Below are 24,520 nucleotides of genomic sequence, written 5' to 3' on the forward strand. Positions count from 1 at the left end.
CCAGCACAACGTGCTGCCACAATGTTGGGATCACCTGCTCTTTACACACTTTATCATATAGAATCTTAAGAATACCAGCCCACTTATCAGGGTTTTGCTTTAGAATATTAGAAAGGCCATTAGGCCCAGGGGCCCTGGAGTTCTTAAGGTTTCTAATATCACTTTCAATTTCATTCTCCCCAATATCCAGTGGCCAACCCTCCAGCATAAATTGGGGTGGAGATGCATCTACTATGGTGCTTCCTCTCTCTCTTTTAAGTAACTAATTCACATATCTTCATGTATGAGATTAAGAATGTTAATTCTAAGGTCTACCCTAGCCGTGCATAGCGCTGCCCATATATTCTTAGTGTTACCACTAAACAGCACTGTGAAGATATTCTGCCAATTTGAGTTTTGTAAAGAGCATTTCCAACACTTAATCCAACACTTGTAGCCATTTTTAATCTGATAGACCCTTCAAGTCATCTCCGTCTCTGGTAACTTGGTGCAGCATACTACCCTTAGTTTTCTGCGCATTAGTCATTTGGCATCTCGGATAGCACTATCATATTTGTTCACAGGCTTCACACAGGTAGTAAAAGGGCACACTGGACAGAAAGCCAGTTATCCCTGCTACCTCCTGAAGCCATCCTTCTATATCATTACAACCAAGCATTCCCAGACCCTTAATGGCCCCACAAGAGAGGTCAGCAATAAAAGCACCCACTTTGTATAATTGTCTAGTGGACCAACGTATGCGGTTGCCCTTTAATTTGACCTAGTGCAGCCACATGACTTAATAGCCATGGTTTGGAGGCTAATGGTGAGTGCTAAAATGTCATGATCACTGCTATCATTGGCAATCACCCTAAGGTCCATGAGCCATAAGGCTGTTATTTCCAGTCCACGTGTAATTTCCAGGCATGTCCCCTCTAGTCCTGCCATTTAACATTACCAAGTTCCAAATTCTCAGGAACTTAAACACTTTTTACCCTTTCCATTGCTTTTCTCCTGCTGCATTTCACATTGTTTAACTGCATTCCTATAGGGGGAACATTGCAATTCATCTAAACACTTAGTGTTGAGATCTCCTCCCAATAGGGCAAGGTATGTTGCAGGGTACCCACTACTCCCAGCTAGGGCCTCTTCTAACAGGTCAAACACCTCCTCTGTGTTATCCAGACTAGGTGGCACGTAGATATTTATAAGTAACATCCTCCACTTCTCTCTGATGGTATCTGACCAAAGCTCGACCGCCAAGACATTACCCCCCACTGTTGCAGAGACCACACTTCAAGAGCTGATTTTTAGGCTCACTCCAATAATGAGACCACCAAAAGGGCATCCCCTAGGGCCTTTGTTTACCAATACTTGATAAAGGTGAAATCCCTGCACCAACAAAGGGCAATCAAGCCAGGTTTCCTGCAACAGAAAAAGATCAAAGTCAGCGAAAACCTTACAAGTGCCATCGGCCACCAATAAGTGGTTAAACCGCGTCGTGTTCCAACTAGCAATCTTTAAAGGTCAGTACATCCCTGTGTGGAATCACTCAGGAGCGACCTCCTGACAGGGCAGCATCACCTGGGGTAGCCTCAGCCATTGTTGCCTGCGCAAGCACAGCATTGTTGTGGCTACCCATGTACTTATTAGCATTACAGCTGTCGTTCCCACCCCTGTTGTGATCCCCCTTATGCAAATCAAGACACCTGGGAGTAGATTGTAGCTCACAGCAAATAGTTTGAATCCTAGTGAGAACAAAGCATCGACATTCACACACAGTAAAGAAACAATGGAGGGAGAAACAAAGCGTATCAGAACCCAATTAGTGGGGCTACCCCATTTGGGCGATTCGAGTTGGACCACGTCTGTGGAGGCAATTGTGGATAAACATGGATAGAGGCCCAAAGCCGGATTAGAGTTGATCCTTTCAAAAACGGGTTACGGTCATTGGGCTGGATCGCTTCCAATTTAGCCGAAGATCCCAGCCTTATAGGGCTCATCACCATGTTGCCAGTGGCTGTGCTGTATGGTCCACTTGCCGTGGACATGTTTCTTTTATAGTGTTGCGTACCACTCATTGTCTTACCACCCCTAGTACTTCCACTAACAGGGGGCGGGCCCCTTACATTTGCATACAGCGGTCGCTCAGTTGTGGCCTTGTGTGAAATCCAAGCATGCTGACCAGGCATAAGAGAAGGCAAAGGGCCAGGATGACTGACCAGTGGTACTACCGGTCGGTTCCCACTACTTTCCATGTCCAATCCAATACCAATACCTGCCTGAAGGTTTTGATTAGCAGGTGCGCTCTTAGGGACAGTTCACCTGTCAAGTGGGCCTTTTAGCGTCACTGTGCACCTAGTACCGTCAGATTGCACTCTCGTAACTTTCTGCAGCTTTGTAGTTACTTTGTTGTAATCAGTGGTAGCCACCTGGGCCTCAGGGCGAATAGCACAGGTAGAATGGCATTTTGCGCCCTTACTGAAGCCCTCAGAGATATTAGGCCCAGGTTCGTAGTTACCGGTTCTCCACTCACCCCAGGCTCACAGCCCACATTTTGACAGGTCATAGTTAGTTCTGTGACCACAACGATGGCATTCGATGCAGCTTGCGTGTCAATAGTCTGTAGGTTTACAGAGCAAAATGACCTATATACGACATTAGCTTCCAGTAGCATTGCCTCCTTCAATTTTAGGCCACACTGGTCCAAAGCTATTACAGAGTATAGGGAAAGTAGTGCATCGAGTTTGGATGTTAGATCATTAAAATAAGTGGCAGACAGTTCAGCTCCAGCAATAGGGCCTGGGTCAGGCCTTTGCCAGTTAGACTCAGGTTTGTAGTTTGTAGCTGCCGCTGCCTCCAGTTCATGAGCCAGCGCTTCGAGGTTAGGGCTACTGGACAGGTTTGCAGATAGATTGTCTGTCCCGGCAGTGTTGGCATTGCCTAATGTATTGCTTTGCAAGGACCTGCCTATGGTGAGTAGCGAGCCATTGTTGTCCAGAGGCTGCACAGAGCAATATAATTGGGCACAACTTTCACCAATCGAGCTCGCCAGTAATGTAGGTGACTTCGTAGCACTAGTGCTAGTCACAGGGAGTGTTGCCAAACCCTTAGGTGGAAGGGTCATGGCAACCATGTTGGATTTCTTAATTTGTTTTGTGGCGTTGCCCACCCCAGCGAAAAATCCCTAGATTCTAGGTTGGAGATTAGGGGGACAGCCCCCATTAGGCCCCTGGTCATTCTTCCCCCTTTTAGTTTTTGGTGCCTCCTTTACAAGTTTCCGGGTAAGCGGCGGGCTTCATACCTGCTTCCCCCTCCGTAGCATGTCACTACGTAAACCTGGTCTCCGGCCCAGTATGGGCTTCACATATCAAATTTAAGTAGGCTAAACAGTCTTGAGTGTGAGGTCAAACTAGTCGATAAAGTGCAAATGTTTATGGTAGCAAGCACTTGGCAGTAATAATATGCTGACGTGCGCAAAGTAAACTTACTCTTCTGGTCCAAGATGCTCAGGCACTCCCCAGCGCAGGCAGCGACGAGAGCACTCATCCTCAGCACTCACTCCAAGTGTGCGCTTGCCGATTGTGCGTGGCCCGTGATATATATACAGTTCCAGGACTGAGAGGCAGGACTTATCAATTTAGACAAATGGAATGAATGAATATCGTGAGCCCCTCCAATGGAGGAGTATGCAGTAAGTAAGCTGGATAGTAGATGGCCAGCAAAGCCGTTTAAAAGCGAAATTAACAGCCAGCGTTCTTCCTGGAGGACAGTGACGACAGCTCTCGTCCTCAGCACTCAAGAGTGCTGCTCACTATTGAAATGAAAAATATAGTGCTTCAATGCCTTTAATTGGATGGTCCCAGAGCAGGGTTCCTGCATATCTTGCCAGGATACATTTCTACATTCAAAATAATAGCCTGCTATTTATGCTCTGAGCAACAATGCTCTGGCCATTTAAACATCTTCAAAGGGAAATATAGGCAAGTTTCTTTAATCCTCTCTGCTGCGTTTCAATGCACAGACATTGGCCTGCAAGAAAATGATCAACTTGGATACTTGGATCAATACTGAAAAGAAACAAAATGTATTTTGCCTGTATTTATGTGTAAAAATCACTGAAAACGAAAAACAGGGAGCCCTAGTAATGAGTTAGGAGGGGGCATCTACAAGTGTCACTCTATGAAGAAAAGTTGCTCAGCAGTGTTGCAGATATCCTCAAGAACACACACATTTTCAGACAAGTCCCTTTCTCTTTAACCCAGGGTTGCTGAAGTCCAGACTTCCCTCAATCCCCGATTGATGCTAGTGATCTATAACCGGCTACTGTCTAAGAGCGATCTAGCTTTTGTTGATTGCCTAAAGGCAAATGCCTTATCTGTCTAATCTCCCTCAGGGAAGAATCTGGGATCCTAACCAACAACTTTCCCCAGGGTATGATTTTAAGGGTTGTGCCTTCAGGACACAAGGTCTTCACCCTCTCTGGTTCTTCTGCCCTCTGATGTACTTTTCCCTAGATCTTTCTGTCACTCTCCCTTCCGCCTCCAACTTTCCTCCCTCCTACTCCACCTACTATCACTCTTCTCTCTACCTGGTTCTTCCTCTTCTGTCCCACCTTTGTTCCGTTCTCTATAGTATATACCCTTCCGTCTGACATCCGACTACTCTCCCACTATTACTCTTCATCCCCAAACTACACCTACTCCCACCTCCACTCCACTAATGCTTGTACCGCCTCTCCAGTACTACTATGTCAGGTCTTGAAGCGTAGTGATGGTGCAAGTGTTGGGAGAACGTAATCGGAGATTACATGGAGGGAGAGAAGCAAGATGTCCATGTACCCGTGTGAAGTTATGCCGTTGGTGAAGCAATGTATAGCAGTTTATGAACTTGTAAAAGATCTAGGAGTTGCGCAAAGGTTAAAGATTGATTTAAAGAAAGATTGATAGACTATTGGATTTCTTGTACAAACAAAGTAAGTAAATATGTTTATCAGCTGAAAACACAGCGTGGGTGCAGCATCAGTAAAGTTTCACTGCGTGGCTATGCCTCCTTCCAATGCAGTATGTGTAGTGTAGAAATGAACACCTGTACAAGGTTTTTCACCAACTCCCTGTGTATACTGTGGCGGGATGGAGGAGGCTGACTAGGTGTTATCATTTTTTGGTTATAGACACGACAGCGGTCGAAGTGTATGAAAAAAAGTAGTGGAACGATGTTCCCTGCTAGGCCTGCCCCACTCCCCACAATCCCCATCGCCACACCCACTCCCACGCAATCCAAACCCCCAAAATAACACATGTGCCGTTTAAGGGCATGTTCAGCGCAGTTTAAACTTCTTTCTACGCTTTTATTTTAAAAGTAAAGCATTCCGGAATGGTTTCTTTTAAAATAAAAGTATACGCACACTAAAACCTTTTTTTTTTTTAAAGTAGAGGAGCACCACCGCTTCCAACCGTTCCCACCCACTTTGACCACTGTTTATATACTTTTATTTTTTTTAAAAAGAAAATAACCAGTCTCTCCCTATTCCTAGAGTGTTTTTCACTGCCTCGACAAAGAATAACTCAAGTGCTCGTCAGGATGTAAGTCAAAAACCAAAATACCGTCCTCTGTCCAAACCAACTACTCTATCTCTACCTCTAAAAAATAAACCAAAAGTATTCAATTAACTTCTTATCAAAGCTGCATGGAGAATGGCACCCTTCTCCTGATGAAACAATCCAGACTTAGGCTAACTTAACAGCACTCTCTTGCAATAATGTCCAATTTACGTGTTACCCTTGTCTTCACAGGGGAGCGCTACCGGTTCTTCCTGGGGTCTCAGGTCGCTGTTGCTTCCACACACTTTCAGTGCGCATTCTGGCTTTCCTATTCTTTGGTCTATGCAGCACCACTGTGTCATTGCTGCAGCAGTCCGGTGTGTTGTATGGACCACACGCTCCACCTCAGAGAGGCTAGGTCACTGCTGATTCTTCCTGCTTCTGCAACAAGTCGGTTTTCCCCTGGCTCGTGTGATTCCTTTCGGCTTCTGCTACGGATACCGACTGTCTCTTGATGCTTCGGGCAGCGGAGGTTCGGAATCCCTGGGCCATGCGGGAAGGATGCCAGCTTCCCTGGCTGCTCTTCCTATTATTGAACACTTAGTCCTTCCTTGCTCTTTACTTTATATTGCTGAGATCAGGGGCGTTGCTAGGGGGGGGGGCTAAGGGGGCTATAGCCCCTGATCTTTTGGTTGTAGCCCCGGATAGAATCTCAGGAGCTACAGCCAAAAGACTAGCTAGCCCCCAGTCCCAACAGTTCTGACATCAGCGTAGCCCCGGGTCTTTTCCAGACCTAGCAACTCCCCTGGCTGAGATCACCCCAGCGTAGCATCAATGTTTGTTGTCAATGCCTCTGAAGGTATCCTCATGTCTCCTAGTGACCACCTCATTACAGTTCTTTGGTAATCCCTTCTACTGTTTTTCTGTAGGTGTCTTTGGTTCTTCGTCTCAGTCTTATCTAGTCCCACAGATGAGATGGTAGAGACTTCACAATAACACACAGCAGTAGTTTCAAGTTGGGAAAGAGAGGGGTTAACAGGGCCATGGTTTCTGGGAACAAGGGTTTAGGGAGATCTTTCACGGGATGGGAGTCCTTATCCCCTTGAGGGGAGTTCCCAACCCCATGAGGTCCTCCTGTTTAATACCACCCCTAGGGGGACTATTGGGTAGCAGCCTCACCTTCCTAGCCTCATAGGGAAGGGCTCCCCTCTAGGGAGAAGTGACGATACTGTGAATCATCACAATACTGTGAGGGGTTAGAAATTTGAGGTTTGACAACTCTGTAAAGATTTTTCATAAGATGCCATTTATTACCTTAAAAGGGTTTGATAAACGCCTCACTATCACTATACTAAAGAGAATTTCCCTGCCTATACAAATAAACTAAAAGAAACACTTTAACACAAGGAATCTGTCCCTCACACTTACAATAAACATATGAAGCAAAGATGTGGCAATTCGAAATAGTACAAAATCACAGTTATGTCAAACATACTTAATAACAGTTTCTCCTTGTGACCTGGATAATGCTCCCTTCCCCAGAATCAAAACAGGAATTTGTAGCAACAATTCAAAATAGGATAGTTCCATTTCATAAAGTTCTGATAAGGTTCTTCCTGCTCCAACAAGTCTTTCAATAGGACTTTCCAACAGTTCAAAAAGTAAATAACACATCTTAGTTCCTGCACTTGTAACAAAGAGTTAAACACAACTTCTTCTTAAGAACCCAAAGCACTTATGTTTCCTTAATTGCAACAGAAATAGTTTGTCAGGATGATTCCACAATGATTCAAAAAATCAAGTAGTGTCCTTGCCACTTCTTTTTCACAGTCTTTAACCACAACACAGTACTTCAATATCTTTTACCTGGTCCACTCACCTGCCAGGTCTAGCAGTACAAGGTCCCTTGCCCTAGTTTACTCAACTGCCAGGACCGAAAGCTTCTAACTCTACTGCAAGAACTGCGGTAAAATTTGCTTCAGACAACTTTGTAAAGTCTTTTGACTTTCAACTTCAGTAATGAACACTTCTTCGGAAAAGACATGAACCACATGGTGCTGTTTATGCCACATGTAGATTATGCTCCACTCCTCTCCTCTTGAGTGTTGGCTATCAGGAGGGCAGCTCTTCAGCCACACTTGTTTTCCCACTCCTACATCAACCAAATGCTGATAGTTTTTTTTTTTATCACACGTTTTCTTCTTTGGCTTGGACAATGCTTGTTTGGGTCTTTATTAACTATTGGATCTTCTCTGTGACAATAGGATTTACAATTGGTCTGCTTTTTAATTACCCTCTTTAGGTTTTGGCAGCATTGGTTGTAGTTAATATCTTTTAATGTTACCTTCTCTTAGCTTTGGCAGTGGTTTCTTTGTTACCTTTGAAATTACAATTGCCCCCAATGTTCTTATTCTGCCACTTTAGCTGATTTCAGATTGGTATGCAAAGTTACTTAGTCTGAAAATTCTGCTTCTTTACGTTTGTTTGGTATTCACTATTGTTAACATGGGCTAGCGTGCTATTACGGAGCATTCCGGGGTCACATACAACTAGTGAACTCACCGGGTGCTGCATACGCATCCGTAAGCTCTGCTGCCTCAGTGTCTTAGGTTTTCTCTGCTTCCCTCTACAAGGTAAATTGCCTTCTTCTGCCTTTCTTGGCCAGCGCCGGTCCACTAGTACTCTTGTGCTCGCCTGCCACCGGAGTACTTTATACTTTGGGGAAACCATTTTGAATAACGCTTCCCGTTGTTCAGTAAGTGTATACAGGATCCTCAGGGGAAAGCCTTATGGAGCAACGCTTTCCACAGCACAATCTCTATATACAAAGTACTTGAGGGTAGGGACCATCACAAAACCGGCATCGACTTCACAATTAGCAGCAGCTCCGGTGTCTCTGCTTCCCTGTAACTTCTGCTGCCACTGAAACGGGGAGTCACAATAATTACTCCACCCTCTGCTACTTCCTATGGCCTGCACCTGAGAGAGTCTTTTAGGCTCACATTACAATTACTAGACTGCACCTTGCAGTCTAGTGCCTCTAGTGCGCCAGTTAAAATTTGAAATGGGAGAATTTTACTCCATATTTTTTAAAGTTGGGAGTAAAGAACAAGTTACTTTCTTACCTGGTAACGTTCTTTCGATGGGATGGTCCGACGACGTATTCCATATCTATGACATGTAATCACCACAGCTGTGCTGCTTCGGAAACTTTTTCGGCGTCTGCGTCCTGCGTCGATGACGTCGATGCGCCGCCGTCGAGGACCTCCTCCGACGTCCGACGTCATCCGATGTGATAAGTAGGACGCACGACGCCAGTAGCCTCAGTTGTAGTTTTTTCCCCCAGAACGTGTGACATTAGTCAACTGCCAGTCCGACACAAAGCCTTGCGGAACGTAAGCTGCAATCGCAACAGAAATTCTGCAGCGGGGAAGGCAGGGTGGGAGCGATATGGAATACGTCGTCGGACCATCCCATCGAAAGAACGTTACCAGGTAAGAAAGTAACTTGTTCTTCGAGGGGATTGGGTCCTCCGACGTATTCCATATCTATGACAGACTCCCAAAGCAGTACCAAATCAAGGAGGAGGGAAAGAATTTAGAAACAAAATTTAGAATAGCCAATCAAATAGCAGAGCAAAGGACCGCCTTGCCAAAGGCCAGATCCTGCCCTCTGATGGAATCGAGGGAATAATGCCGTACAAATGTATGTACTGAAGCCCAGGTGGCAGCATCACAGATGTTGCGAATAGGAACACCCCTCTGCAGGGCAGTAGATGCAGCCACGCCCCTGGTAGAATGGGCCCGCAAGCCAGCCGGTGGGTCCCTACCCGCCAAGCGGTAACACTCCGAGATGGCCAAAATAATCCAGCGTGACAAAGTCTGTTTCGTCACAGCTTGCCCCAAGCACTTACCAGCGTAACCAATAAAGAGTTGATCGTCCACTCTGACCCGGGACATGCGAGAAACATAAAAGCTCAAAGCTCTCCTAGGATCAAGCCTATGGAGCCTCTCCTCTTCCTTACCAGGATGCGGAGGAGGATAGAAAGCCGGAAGAACAATCTTCTGGGCCAAATGAAATTCCGTCACTACCTTTGGAAGAAAAGAAGGACGAACTCGAAGGACAACCCTGTCCTTGTGAAATACAGTGAAGGGTGGCTTAACAGAAAGTGCCTGTAACTCACTCACTCTGCGAGCGGAAGTAACCGCAACTAGAAACGCAGTTTTCAAAGTCAACAGTCTCAAAGGGCAAGAATGTAAAGGCTCAAACGGAGCACCCATAAGAAACCTAAGAACAAGGTTTAAATCCCAACCGGGCACCAGGAAAGGCGACGGAGGGAACACATTAGTGAGCCCTTTCAGAAACTGTGAAATTAAAGGGATTTTAAAGTAAGAACATTCTTCAGATGAGCGCTTAAAGATGGACAGCGCCGCCAGGTAACCTTTAATGGTACCCACTTGCAAGCCCCTGTGGGCCAAAGAAAGCAAAAAGGACAGAACCATGGGGATGTCACATGCAAAAGGATCCACATTCTGAACTCTGCACCAGTCGCAGAACTTACGCCAACGGCAACGGTACAGAGACTTAGTTGCGGGCCTTCGGGCCGAAAGCAACACCTCCATCACGTCTTCAGGGAGGTCCCAATCCTTATACCTCAACCTTTCAGAAGCCAAGCGTGAAGGTTGAGGGATCCGACCTCTGGATGGAGAACCTGACCCCCCTCCCGTGAGAGCAGATCGTCTCGGTAGGGAAGACGACGTGGAGGGCAGATGGACAAGTCGAGAAGGTCCGGGTACCACGTCCTCCGAGCCCACGCCGGAGCAATGAGGATCATCCGGGAACCGAACTTCCGCAACCTCCGCAGCACTTGCGGGATGACGGGGACTGGAGGAAACGCGTACAGCAGCGGGAATGACCACTCCACCACAAACGCGTCGCCTAAGGCTCCTTTCGGAGGAAATTCCTGCGAGCAAAACCTCTCGCACTTCCGGTTGACACTGGAGGCGAAGAGATCCACTTGAGGGGTCCCCCAAAGGGCGAAGATCTCCAGGAGAATCTCCTGAGCCAACTCCCACTCGTGAGAGATCGCGCTCTGCCTGCTCAGAGCGTCCGCCGTCACGTTTTCGTCTCCGGCCAGATGAACTGCCGAGATCGAAACTTCCTGCCGGATGGCCCAGAACTCGAGCTGCATCGCCTCCCTGCACAGAGGAAGTGACCCTGCCCCCCCCTTTTTGTTGAGGTAGTGCATGGCCACAGTGTTGTCCGTCATGATCAGGACAGCCTTTCCTCGCACAGTCGGCAGAAAAGCCTTCAGGGCTAGCCTGACGGCCCTCAGCTCCAACAGATTGATATGGAGTCTGGACTCCGACGGAGACCAACGACCGCTGACTGTCAGCCCGTTGGCATGAGCTCCCCATCCCGTGAGGGATGCATCCGTCACGATCGTCACCTCCGGCCAGGGTAGCCAAAACGGAGCCCCCTTCATCAAGTTGCCTTCGACAGCCCACCACAGAAGGTCCCGGGCGACCGAGGGCGGCACCTGAACCGGGTCCGACATCCTGCCGGAGGACTGCGACCATTGCGTCTTGAGTGCCCACTGCAAAGATCTCATCCGCAGGCGAGCCTCTGGCACCAGAAGAATGCAGGATGCCATGAGGCCGAGCAACCTCAAGAACTCGAACGCCGGAAGCGTCTGGGCATGCTGAAACTTGTGCACCATCTGCTGAATGTGAAGAGCCCTCACCTGGGGAGGAAAACACTGCCCCAGGGAAGTGTCGAGCACTGCTCCGATGTACTGGAGCCTCTGTGTTGGCGTCAAATGGGACTTCTTTAAATTGAGGGAGAAGCCCAGCCTGTGAAGGGAGTGGCAGGCGACGGACAGATGATCCAGGACTTGCTCGGGAGAGCTCCCCCTGATCAACCAATCGTCCAGGTAGGGGTAGACGTGAATCCCCCCTTGCCTGAGATGCGCTGCCACCACCACCATGAGCTTGGTGAAAACCCTCGGGGCGGAGGTCAAACCGAACGGCAGGACCCGAAACTGAAAGTGCGAGTCGCCAACCGCGAACCTCAGGTACTTCTTGTGCTTGGGATGGATCGGCACATGGAAGTAAGCATCCTTGAGGTCGAGTGACACCAACCAGTCCTGAAGCTGAAGGGCCTGGAGGACTTGAGAGAGAGTAACCATCTTGAACTTGTCCTTCCTGAGGAGTTTGTTCAAACCGCGCAAGTCCATGATGGGTCTCAAACCCCCGTCTTTCTTCGAAATCAAAAAATAAGGGGAATACCATCCCTTGTTCCTCTCCGCTACAGGCACCAGTTCTATGGCGCCTTTCTCCAGCAGGGCTTGAATTTCCTGCGCAAGGAGCGGATCCGGACTCTTCAAAGAGAGGTTCCCCGGTGGATTGTCGCGAGGCCTGTGCCGAAAGGGAAGACAGTAGCCGTGGGAAATGATCTCCAGAACCCACACATCTGAAGTAATGGCACGCCACTCCACAAGATGCTGCGCCAGCCTTCCCCCAACCGGCGAACCATGGTACATGGCCTCATGACTGAGTAGGAGCGGCTGCGGCGTTACCTGAGGGCAAAGAGGCAACTGCCCGAGCGGCCTTGGCACCACGGGTACCTTGTCGTCCACCTCTGGTACCCCTGCGTTGGCCCCTTTGACTGCCAGCTCCTCTCGCTCTACCAAAGGACGAGTAATAGCGAAAGGAGCCACCCCTCCACTGCTGTCCCCTAGGACGAAAAAGCAGAGGTTGGCGAACTGCAGCGCCCAACGACTTCGCTGCAGCTTTTGAGGTCTGCAACCTCTCAAGGCTCTCGTCAGCCTTGCTGCCAAAAAGATGTTCACCATCAAAGGGCATGTTGAGGAGCCGGGACTGCACATCAGGAGCAAACCCCGACTTCCGCAACCACGCAAACCTGCGTATCACGGTGCTCGCCGCCATGGACCTACTGACGCATTCAGCCAAGTCCAAACCCGACTGAACGGACTCACACATGGCATCCTTACCATCCTGGACCATAGCAAGGAAACCATCCCGTTCGACCCCTTCGGGAATATGTTCAGCCGCTAACGCAACACAGTTCCACAGAGTGTGCGTGAAACGCGACAAGGCACAAACGGAGTTGGCCGCCTGAAGCGCCATACCACCAGAAGAAAACACCTTCTTCGCCCAGCCATCAAAACGTTTGTCGTCCCTATCAGGAGGGATGGTAGGGTACGACGCCTGCTTTGCCGGGGCCGTGGCCGCCTGCACCACCAAACTTTCCGGAGTGGGGTGCCTGGTCAAGTAGCAGGGGTCGCCACTGGCTGGACGGTATTTTCGCGACAAGGATCTGCCCACTGCCGGGAGACTCTCCGGAGCAGTCCAAGCCGCCGCCACCCTACGCTGTAAAGCCATATGGAACGGCAGTACCGGGTCAGTTGGGGGACCAACATCAAGGATGTCCGTCAGATCATCCTGCACAAACTCACCTGGGGGAGCAGACCATCCCAGATACTCAGACACCCTAGCCATAAGGCGCCGGTATGAGGAATCGGCATGGGAGCCAGGCTCAGGCCGACCAAATTCCACCTCCGGAGAGGTGTCCAGTCCACTGGCATCATGCAGCGACTGCCTCAAATCGTCAAATTGACTATGGCCCGAGACAATGTCATCCGGCACCTGACTAGGAACCAGGCCATCCGAATCCTCATCCGCCTCCGAAATATAATCCAAGTGGTGGAAAGGCACCCGAGAGTGCCTGCTCTTAACCAGAGCCTTCCTAGGGGGAACACCCGAGACACGGGGCACCTCCGACACGAAAGGCGTCGATGGCGTCGAGCGAATCGGCGCCGACGTCGAGAAAACCGGCAACGGCGCCGAGAGGATCGGCGTCGACGTCGAGGAAATCGGCGTCGACGTCAGATGCAGCGCCTCCAGTATCGGCGGCGTCGACACAGCCCTCGAAGCCGGAGCTCCGAGCGTGTCCCTCGACGACCTGACCGTCGACGGCTTCGACGACTTCCTCGGAGCCGGAGCCTCGAGAAAGCCTGTCGACGCCCTCGACGCCTCAGACGTCGATGTCTTCCTCGAAGACATCACAGGTGCACACGGTCTCGATCGCGTCGAGGACCGGGACCTGGAACGGGTACGGCGAGAACGAGCCCCCTTGTCCGAACGGGACCTCTCCCGTGACTCGCGCCGACCACTCTTGCGAGCGGTGGCTCTCGACCTCTCACGGCCGACCCCACTCGGGGGCGCGGACGGTTGAGTACCCTGCGACTCAAGAATCGCCAACATCTTCTTCCCGAAGGAAGCCCATTCCTCCGGCGTCGCACGGCTGGTGGGGTAACCGACGTGCCGGGCAGAGTCCTCTGAAGAGGACCTGGAAGGCGACCGGTGTCGGCGCTTCCGAGAATGCCTCGAAGAGGCCGAGGAGTGGCGAGACCGACTCCTAGAAGAAGACCGACGAGACTTCCGACGATGACGCGGAGAGTCACCCCTCGAATCATCCGTCGAAAGCCCCGCCGACTTTGACTTCCGGGGCTTGGACACCCGACCTACCGACAATTTCTTCTTACGTTCGCGTAAGGCCTTGGACGTGAGCGACAGGCAGTCGACACAGTCATCCGTGTCGTGGGCCTCCCCGAGGCACCAGAGGCAGGCATCGTGCGAGTCAGTCACCGACATCTTGGACCCACACTCCCCGCACTTCTTGAAGCCCGGACGCGGGGTTGAAGACGAAGTGGAAGACATCGTCGAAGGAACAATTCACAAACGAACAGGTTCGAAGAACCGGAAAGAACAGAACTCTAATGAGTCGAGGCTAGAACCGAGAAACACGAAGCAACACGTTCGCGGAAAAAACGGAACTGAGGCTACTGGCGTCGTGCGTCCTACTTATCACATCGGATGACGTCGGACGTCGGAGGAGGTCCTCGTCCGCGGCGCATCGACGTCATCGACGCAGGACGCAGACGCCGAAAAAGTTTCCGAAGCAGCACAGCTGTGGTGATTACATGTCATAGATATGGAATACGTCGGAGGACCCAATCCCCTCGAAATGACTTTTAGGGAGTAAAAATGTAAGTCGAATTTCCTACGAGAGTATTTTATAAGCGAGCAAAATATGTTTTAACTAGAAAATGAAAATGTTAAATGAATAAACCAGCCGGGTGATATGGTTGTATCTGCGTAGACCCTTGATGAGGCGTGCGGCTGCGTGTAGGAAACTTCTCAGGGGCACAAGGGAGGACAACAGGAGGTCTTTGAGGAGTGCATTGCACCCATCCAGGTGGGATAGGACCAGTCCTTGAACGGTGGATCTAAAGCTGTCCGGAGGGAGGAAGGGCTTGACTTTTCACAGGAGGGAGAGCTGATACCAAGCTTAAAGAGTTTTCTTAGCTATGCGTGTCTTGAAGGAGAGGTGTTTGTCGATGTGGAACCTGAGGGACTTGGCACAGGATTTGAGCTTAGGTGTGAAGCCCTGAGAGTTCATGGTTGATAGCCAGGTCTGTATGTATGGGTGTTCAGTGTTGTTGGTGAGGAGTAGGAATTCAGTCTTGGATGGGTTGAGCTTCAAATATGCACTGGACATTCAAGACTGGATCAGCGAGAGGCAGCTTTTGAGCCTATGGATAGCCTTGATGAAGTCGATCTTGAGGTATAGATGTGTGTCGTTGGCGTATTGGTGGATGTGGATGTTGTGTGTGGCTAGGAGGGCTCCCAGCTGCTCCATGTATAGATTTAAGATCACTGGGGAGAGGATGGAACCCTGCGGCACTCCATAAGGAAAGGATAGGGATTGGGGCCCTCCCAACTGCCACCTTCTCTTCTGGGGTAGGAATGGCCCTAGTGTACACCCTGGTAGACCTCCGTTCCCAGGCTAAGAAGGGTCCCTTATCCCTTCTTGATAAGGTCAGGCTACTGAGCCGGTCACAGCAGACAGAACTGACTAGTTATAGCTATGGATTGCTCAATGGGACCCTTACACCTCAAGATAGTTTGTTGTTCATGCAAGGATGGCAAAAAAGATCTGAGAAAATCTCTCAGAAATTGAGAGGGAATGGATTTGGACAACAATGGTCATGTCTAGTATGCGGGAACAATTAAAGAAGTTAAAATATAAACAGATACAGTGCTAAAATGGGACAACATCCTCAAGAGGCTGAGAAAGAATAATTTGAGTGTTTCCTCGTGTTGTTTGAGAAACAGTCATGAGTTGGGGGAATGCCCGACTGTATGCTGCTTTTGGCTACATCGACTCAAGGTACTTAAATAATGTTGAGTGGGGGCAAAGGGATAGAGAGAAGTACTGGTTGCACTGGAGGTCTTTTTTTATTAGGGTTGAATGAAAGACTTGCTTAGTTCAAGGGTGGCTGGAGCAATTCCTGGCTATTTGGTCATCTTCCCGGCAATATACACCCGCTCCATGTTTTCTATGATGTGCCCAGCAAGACCCATTGTACAAGGTATGTTTATTTGTAACTTCTATTTTCCTAAATGCTTCTTGATCTCTTAAAGGGCAATGAGTTCTAGTAAATCAGGCAATGATAGTTGGGGAGCCTAATGGTGGGACTAAAATACTGGTTGTTCAAGAATTGGTTGTCAGGAAGTAATTAAAAAAGAAAATTGCAGATTGATAGATTTCTGTATTATAATTCCTTACATTACTCGAATAAAAAAGGATTTTAAACAAAAAAAACAAGTCTGCAGACTGGACAACTTTATAATATTTTCCAGAGATTACCAATCCTACCCTGTCATTGCACTCACTAACACTTGAGAAATGGCAACCTCTAAAAAACTCTCTGTCCAGGGATGGTTCAAGATGAGGAAAGCATAAGACAAAAATTATATAATAAAGCATCCCTCGCAAGCTGTATTCTTCTCACGACAACCCATGAAAGAGCAGTTTCAACAAAACACCCAAAAGGCATGAAGTCAGACCATTGACAATCGCCAGCATGCAATCCCTGTAAATTGAAATAAGTTATTGAAGATTACTTTCCTTTTTTTGTCCAAAATGAGTGAAAGCAGAAAAATCAGTAGGCAGACAAAAATGCAATATACATTCTGCTAGTTCTCAATAGCAATCTTTTGTACATCTCACAACAAATTTGATGACTGACCTGAAGCCAGCAAAGCTTGCCATGGCGACAAACAGTCACACCCTCAGCAGCTATTCCAAGAACATTTTGACTCTTAAGATGCCGAACCTAATGGAAAGGAAAACAGTAAAATATTTTTGAAGGCAAACACCAATAAAGACCCAAGATTAGCTCATGTTCCCAAACAAGAACCACGCCATTTTCATTAATGGGACGTTTTATGAAATTCAGTGTTAAGTAGTTTTTCAAGGTACAGATCAAGTCAATGAAAAGTAACCGGGACAGAACAAAAACAGTTTACAGTGTTGATGTTAAAAATCACGCCAACAACAAGTTACACACTGGAAACTCAAGCAATCTTAGTTCCAAACACCACATTCCTGATTCAAACTCTATAAACACCTACTTGTCACACTACTGAAGTTTGTTTTGGCTCCCCGAACCAGGAGAACACTTTTACATTTGTATGCAGCAAGGAACACGGTTGGACTATGTGACAATGAGACAGCTAGGCAGCTTGATGGAAATTAAAATGGGTTTATTCAGACTATTTTCAAAAAGGATAAAAAGAAAAGAATAAGCTTTAATCAAAAGTTGCTGGAATGTCCTTTCTCTGTGCTTATGCTTCTTCTCTGATCCTTGCAGGGGATCTGGCAAGGAATTCTGGCAAGGCTTCTCCTCCTAGTCCTCATACGCCCACCAGCCTTCAGCAGCTCCTGATGTCCTGTCTGGTTCGATCTGCAACAAAACCAAGAATGAACACACTCTCGCCTTCCAACGTTTTCTTTATATAGGCAGAGTTTAACAGGCCAGTCAGTGTTCACTTCCTCCTCCAGTCTATATAAACTCTCCCAAGCCCCGCCCCCTTTTCCCTTGAGGCATTGCAAGCTGTCCTCGACCTCCACCCGCTCCCTGTTCCAGTCCTCTCTGACCAAGTGAGTTCTTAGTTCCTTCCTGGAAGGGTTTTGGGGGGTCTCTGGGAGTCTCGTGTTTTTGTCCTGCTCTATTATGTCGTTACAACGCTGACTTTCATAATCCGCGGCTCTGCGGTTCTCAGGTGGGTTACAAATGCCGAGTACCCGCAGGTTCCCTATGCTGCGGCAGCCCAGCCTCTCCTTGCTCGCGGTTCCTTGATTTCTCTGCCGGCTGTCAGTCGAATGTTGGCGTCACTTCTAATTCGCATGAGTGCGGTGTTCTGACTCTCGTGTGTCTGCCCGAAGGTTCCATGTCTTTCAGACCGCCGCCAGATTCGAACGTCGGCGTCTCTGCTACTTCGCAGAAAGGCTGCATTCCGACTCTTTTGGGCACGTCCTGGAGTTCCATATTACATTTCTCCGTCTGTGCTTCGCCTGGATTAGATATCCCCTGACCCCACCATTCCCCAACCTGGTGGGTCTCTGGGTCTCGGGCCCCTCCATGGTATAACTGACCCTCTTGACTGTTACAGACTATTATAAATGGAAGTACTACAACAAGCAAACCAGTCCCAATTTTCACAGCCATGCTATAAGGCCTTCACAGTGTGAAGAAACATTTGAAGCATAAAAAACAAAAATAATGTTACTTAGCGCTTACTTCAGTTCTCTTGTAATGGTATATTTGCATAGACATGCGATTTTGACTTAATTACATGTTTTGGATACTTTTAATTAGTTACACTGACGTTGCTACTATGCATCTTGTGAGTTTGTCAAGCTTATACCGGGGCTCTTAAAGTAAACTCTTTTCCACAGAAACGCATGTTATTGGGTGAGAGTGTTTATCGTTTTATGAGATTGAGAAATATTGAGCCATTTTGATTTGCTACAATAAAACAGATCTGTCTTCAAAATATTTAAGCTCCACCAATGCTGAAAGAAGAACTTGGATGTCATCTGCAAACAGTTCCATTTTTTAGAGGCTATTAGGATCTCAGAATCTGGCTACAGTTACAGATTTTCAGTGCTAAAGCTTCTGTGCCAAGTGCAACAATCAGGTAGAATAGACAGCACTGCTGAGTTCCAATGGAAATGGTTATCTTTTGAGTTAGTGTTCTGACTGTGGGCTGGGTAAAGTTGTCTACGATACGTTTAATGAAGCTAGGGCCAAAACAAAATCACCCCAACATCTCTACCAAAGTTCCCATCCAGTTTCACAAATACTTTATTATATTAAGAATCTAAGGTTAGAATGGAGAATGTGTGTTTCCTTCTATGACAGTCCAATTATGATTATGGCCTTCCTTGAATTGTCATGAGCGTTTGTATCTTTTTTAAATCCACTTTTCTGTGGAGACCAGTTTCGGGAGGAACCACTGCAGTCTATTAGCTAAGAATTTTTATAGATTTAAGCATCAGAGAAAATCGGGCAATAAGTGGTGCTTTCTTAGGCTGGGAGAAGATGGCACGTTAATCTTCTTCAAAGGTAGTATTGCAATCGAGAGCCATGAACTGTTTCTTGATAACTCAAGGACAATGCAATGAGCGGGTTACGAGTGCCTACTATAAAATAGACGTTTATGTGGTGGTATCTTGGATGCAGCTGCTGCTCCGCAGAGAGGCTTAAGTTCACTGACATCTATTGGAGCAGAAACAAGTGAGGCGCAAGAGCATCTGGTAGAGCACGAAGAAGAAATGATCAAGTGTGCAGGGGGGCGTGATATGGGTGGGGGGGGGGTTGATGCTGGGAAGAACACAGTATCATGCCTGAGGTTGTGAGCGTCTTTGAGTAGGTGCTCTTGATAAAGCGATGTTTCAAATCAAGCACTGTTTGTTCTATGTGCTATCTACACAAACAGCCCCATAGTTGGCATTTATGGTAATCGTGCCACTGAGGAGCCCAAACATCTTGGAAAGCTTGCTATGCCCAATATAGAAGGTCCTTTCTTGGTTAAAAAGTAAAGTTCTGAGTCACCAGGGGGCGCCGAGATGTGTTGACTGGTCTCGGCTGATCTCCTCTCCAAGGGTGAGGATTTTGACAGTCTGGGCCCACCTAGCCAGTTGGGAGTCGAGGTTGGACCCCCCCCCCCTTGGTGAGCTGGAACTGTTGTGCACCGGCAGAGCGTGTCTCCGGTGCTTGAGGGTCCCTGTAAGCCGGAGCACGGCCGTCGTTCGGCGTTGAGCGGTAGCAAGGGGCAAGTCCGCCCGGCTGCAGAAACCGCGCGAACGCCGGCTCCCTGGCGGAGGGGGAGGGGCAGGAGCTTGGACCGCAGGCTTGCCCCCTCTGCGAAGAGCCTAGGCGGGCACGGGCGCAGCCCCTGTGAGGGCTTGGAGCAGGGTGCCTGGGGGTGTGGAGCAGCCCCGACGGGCCCGGCGGCCCTATTTGCTGGAGTGTTGGTGTGGAAAAAAAAAAGTAAAGTTCCAAATTTAGACCTCATTAGAAAGCAGATACCTATGCCTTGGAGGTTAGAGTTGGTGGGACCAGATGAAAAACAATGAATGAAGGGCAGCTTCCACCTGTGATGTGGGATCAATAAATCATACATAAAACATATGTAGGGCCAGATTACAGTGCAATATTGCATGGTATTAGCGCTAGGGCGAAGTAGTTTGCCCTAGTGCAAAAAATATTGGGGCCATATTAGAAAACCTTAGCACCATGGCAAGGCCAATTTTTCCTAGTACTAGCACTAGATCAAACATTGCCCTAGTTCACATAAACATATACTTTCAATGCATCTTTGCACCAGGGCAAAGTTTTCCCTAGTGCTAATGCCATTTCATATTGGCACTAGGGAAAACTTTGCCTTGGTGTAAACATGCATTGAAAGAATTAATAAGTGCTAGAGTTCCTAGACTAATAAGAATCCCTCACTGCATTCTCCTGTGCATTCTTCAGTTGCAGTGTCTAATTTAGTGATTGGCTCCAGTCGCTACTTATGAAGTAGTCAGTGTCAGGTTCCTGATGGCTTAGGTGGGCAGACTGGGAGGGGAAAATGGCAGGTTTTATTGTAGGTCTGGCACAGATACTGTTTGTTTGAGTGTGGTTCACAAAAGCAGTGTATTTTGAGGAGTTAATGTGCTGGAGTTACACTTTCCTTAATGTAGTCTCCGGGGATCTGTCATCCAGGTGGCCAGGACACAGCCATCACTTTTTGATCCAGTTGCTGGGGGTGGACCAGTGTGGGAGGATCACCTGGGTGGGGGATCCTCGGGAAGTGGAAGTGGGACACCGGATGGCGAGACAGGGTATCCCTTTCCCTGTAACACCTTTACCCCATCCTATCAGGTAGGATAATTAGGAACTCAACCCCTCTTACCCCCCCTTTCCCAACACAAACACTTTCTCACAGAGAGCTCACTGTGAGAGAAAACAGACTAACACCCAAGCTGTACACCTGACATGTCCCAAAACAATGGTCAGGCAGGGTCAGGCAATCACTGACCATTAGACACACCTGATTTCCATTACACTTCCCCACATGGATAAAAGGCGGAGCATGAGAGCACATACTGAGCAAGACAAAGCACACAAGGAAACATCGGTTCCACGATGCCAGTTTAACACGAGGAGAAAGCCGGCAAAGCAGAAGAGGCTTGCAAGGAGGGAAGTGCGGTTTATAGTGACTATTTCAACAGTCAAAGTTTAGACTGGTGAAAGTGCCGATACAAGTGTGGAAAAAAAGTTTCGAGTTTATTTTTTTAAATTTTTTTATGGGGGGGCCCCCCAAACCTGTTTTTTTTAAAACACCTATTTAACTAAACCAAATTATAATAAACCCTTTACTATTAAAAAGAAAAAATTCGAAACTTTTGTTTCCTGCGTCGAAACTTTATACCTGTCAAAACTATTTTTTCAAAACTTTGACCGGACACCGGGAAGTGCCCTTGACCTTTTCATCAAAAGACTGTTACTTTCATAAACCCTTAAGAATAGGAAACATAAGACCAGGAATCGAGGCTGAAGAACGCTGCATTGTGTGTCAGAGGTATTCGGGGCTCTCCTGCGTCAATAGTCAAGGCAGCGAGAATTGTTTGCCGCTGTGATATGTCCTTAGCTCCTACAACAAAGCATCACCAGTGAAGTCAGCCCAGCCGGTGAGTTAGGGAAACTGATACCAGACCAGTCTGTGTTGAAGCAAAGGTTGCAAGCAACTTTGAAAGCAAGATATGATACCGAAGGCAGAGTCGTCTGGCACCACATGGGTTGTTCATTCGAAAGTCTCTGTTGGGTATCCAGCTGAAAGGAGGCAAATGTGATGAATAATGATAACTAATTGTAAAATGGAAGTGGTCCTGCAACGGGTTAAGCAAAACCCTGTGCACATCCAAAAGACTTCGATAGTTGTTGAAATTATATACGAAGTTGGTCCGAGCCCGGCGGAGGGAGATCAGCTAAAAGCTTTTTGTTAAAGCAAGTTCAAAGTTCTGAGCTTTAAGTTAAACAAAATCTGAGCCCGACTGAGGGGTATCCGAGATCTGAACCCGACCGAGGGGGATCCAAGATATGAGTCCGACAGAGGGCGATCCGGGGTGAACCGTGAATCACTCGAGAAAGAATATCCTACAAGAAACTGGGAGCATGAGAAAAATGTACAAACATTGTGGTGAAAGGATCGGAGCCCCACTGAGGGTGATCCGAGATGAACAGTGAATCACCTGAGAAATTGAATACTGTGAAAATCTGCAAGAGGAAAATAACTTGTTTGTTGCATCAGGCCTTCTGAATCAAGAGACCTTGGAAGGAAAATAGACTTGGGCACGGAAGGCCCTGATGCTAATGATTAAACTGTATCCTCATGCTGGAATGGCCAGAGACTGTGCTAGGCTCGAGTGTACCTCCTTGTCCCATGCTGAAAACATTGGGAAGGGAGGCCAACGGCCTGAACATCCTGACATATCATTTTGTGACCATTTATTTCGATTACATAACACTGTTTCCCACACAATTTATATCAAGAGGTAAGGATCGGCAATAGATTTATTAGTATAGGCCCTGTCATTTTGACAAGACATTACTAGGACTGTGTTATTATTTGATGGCCGTAGCGTGCTCCCATCTGTAGATTTAGGTTCAATAAAAGTTCAATAAACACTCTTGAACTGTGGTCACTTGTGTCGGTCTTACTGTTTGCAGGAGAAATAGACTGCAGCTTTTGATTTAAAGAGCAGTTTGTGAGCATCTGGCATTACTGGGAAGTTTCACCAGTTTTTTTCTCGTCTTACTGTTGATACCATGCCTTCCTTACATGATCCACTGCATCATGATGGCTCTGAGGCTGCTTCTTAAGAAATGAGGCAGGTGGAGGTCTTGCCGCCTTCTATCATAAATGGGGACCAAACCTTTTTTTTTAACGGGACGGAGTACTTACGATAACATCAGGCGGGTCCTGGATATACTTGAAGTGGGCCACACAAGTGGGGTGAGCTGGGAATAGTGGCACTAGACTCTCAAAGTGTTCGACAGGGTGCACTGGGGATATATTAGGCATACCTTCAAGGCCTTTGGATTCAGCCCCAACTTTATCAAGCTGGTTCTCGCCAACTATTGTGAGCAGTCGACTGCACTACTCTCTGAACCTAGCTATAACCAGAGGGACCAGGAAGGGGGCCCCTTTCTCTGCTGGTGTCCACGTTGACAATGGAGCCGTTCGCATGCCATATTAGAAATTAAGGAATCAATGGGGTATCTTTAGGGGGGAAGCAATATAAGATTTCACTATATGCAGATGTTTTCTTGACTCTAGTGAACCCTTGCGCATCCCTGTATGCCACGCTGATGGAGCCAACATCTTTTCAGAAGGTGGTAGGATTTACTGTTAATTGCAACAAATCATATGGGTTGGACGTCTCAGTACGCTCCGAGAGTCAGGCGGTTTGGAGGCACTTCTCCAATACGGTACAGTCGGGTGACTATTCCTTACTTGGGGGTTTAGATCCCAAATAGGGTCTCTAGAGTGTACCAGTCAAACTTCCCCTTTCTTTTTAGGGAACTGGCAAAGGACTTAGCTAGATGGGGATGGCAGGAGATATCCTGGTTTGGCAGGATCAGTGCTGTTAAGATGAATTTGGTTCCCTGACTCTTATACTTCTGCCTGGCGCTACTGGTAGGAATTCCAGATGCCAATCTACGCAATTTGCAGAATAAGACTTTCCACTTCATTTGAGGTAACAGGCGGGCGCAGGTCTCTAGAAAGGTTTTGACAAAGCCTCTAAAGGCGGTTGAGAGGCAAAGTGTGGGGGTTCCTGACATCTCCTCGGGGGAAGAGGTCTCTAGGCTCTAATAATTTGGGTCAAGGGAGGATCATGGGTGATGGGGGCTACGCTGCTGTCGTCTAATAGGCACACACTCTACTACCTGTAGCAAGCACTGCAGAGATGGGGTACTCCGGTGGGGACAGGTCCGGTTATCCCTGTTTGGAACAATCTCGCCTTTCAGCCGGGTTGCGAGAAAGTGAGATTTGGAGCTTGGGTTGCTGTGGGGTTGGAAAGCTTACATCAGCTGTATAAAGTCGGAAGCCCATTGTCTTTTAATGAATGCAAACAGGTCTTACCTTTGAATGAATCAGAGCGGTTTCATTATGTGCAATTGTGCCATTGCGTGTCTCAACCATCTGTTACGCTCACCTGGTATCCACGGGGACGCCACCCAGCAAGTTGGTCGTTGGTGCCCTTCCCAATGATTCCCTGGTGTGTTCTCGGTGTCGATGGGATTCCGCTTGGTTGTCGGAATCGGTGGGCTCTCCGTCCTGCTCTCTGGGCAGGGACACGTTGTCTTTTGTAGGAACGGGCGGTCCAGTTACTTCACTGACTGCTGCCCTTGTAGTGTCTTTCAGGTAGGTTTTATTGCGATTGATGGCATCGTAATTCTTGCATGCCTTTTCTCTGTTCTAAATGTCTCTTTTTTATCTCCCTATGAGCGCGGAGTGTCCGCTTGGAGAACTGGATATGCTGGTTCCCACCTGGAGATGATGGCGCGCTATAGC

At 47.9% G+C, this 24,520-nt stretch overlaps 1 protein-coding gene across 3 annotated transcripts in view; it reads right to left on the reverse strand.

Moving 5' to 3' along the window:
• Window positions 1–24,520, reverse strand: part of EXD1 (exonuclease 3'-5' domain containing 1) — a 1,277,614-nt gene that overhangs the window by 569,273 nt on the left and 683,821 nt on the right. For all 3 annotated transcript variants that reach the window (XM_069638368.1, XM_069638367.1, XM_069638369.1), the window contains exon 7: window positions 16,639–16,725. In XM_069638368.1, coding sequence (XP_069494469.1) covers window positions 16,639–16,725 — 87 coding nt within the window. The remainder of the gene's footprint in view (window positions 1–16,638; window positions 16,726–24,520) is intronic.

The sequence above is a fragment of the Ambystoma mexicanum genome, chromosome 14 (assembly GCF_040938575.1).
Source record: "Ambystoma mexicanum isolate Mex_15411 chromosome 14, UKY_AmexF1_1, whole genome shotgun sequence".
In the NCBI taxonomy this organism is placed as follows: Eukaryota; Metazoa; Chordata; class Amphibia; order Caudata; family Ambystomatidae; genus Ambystoma; species Ambystoma mexicanum.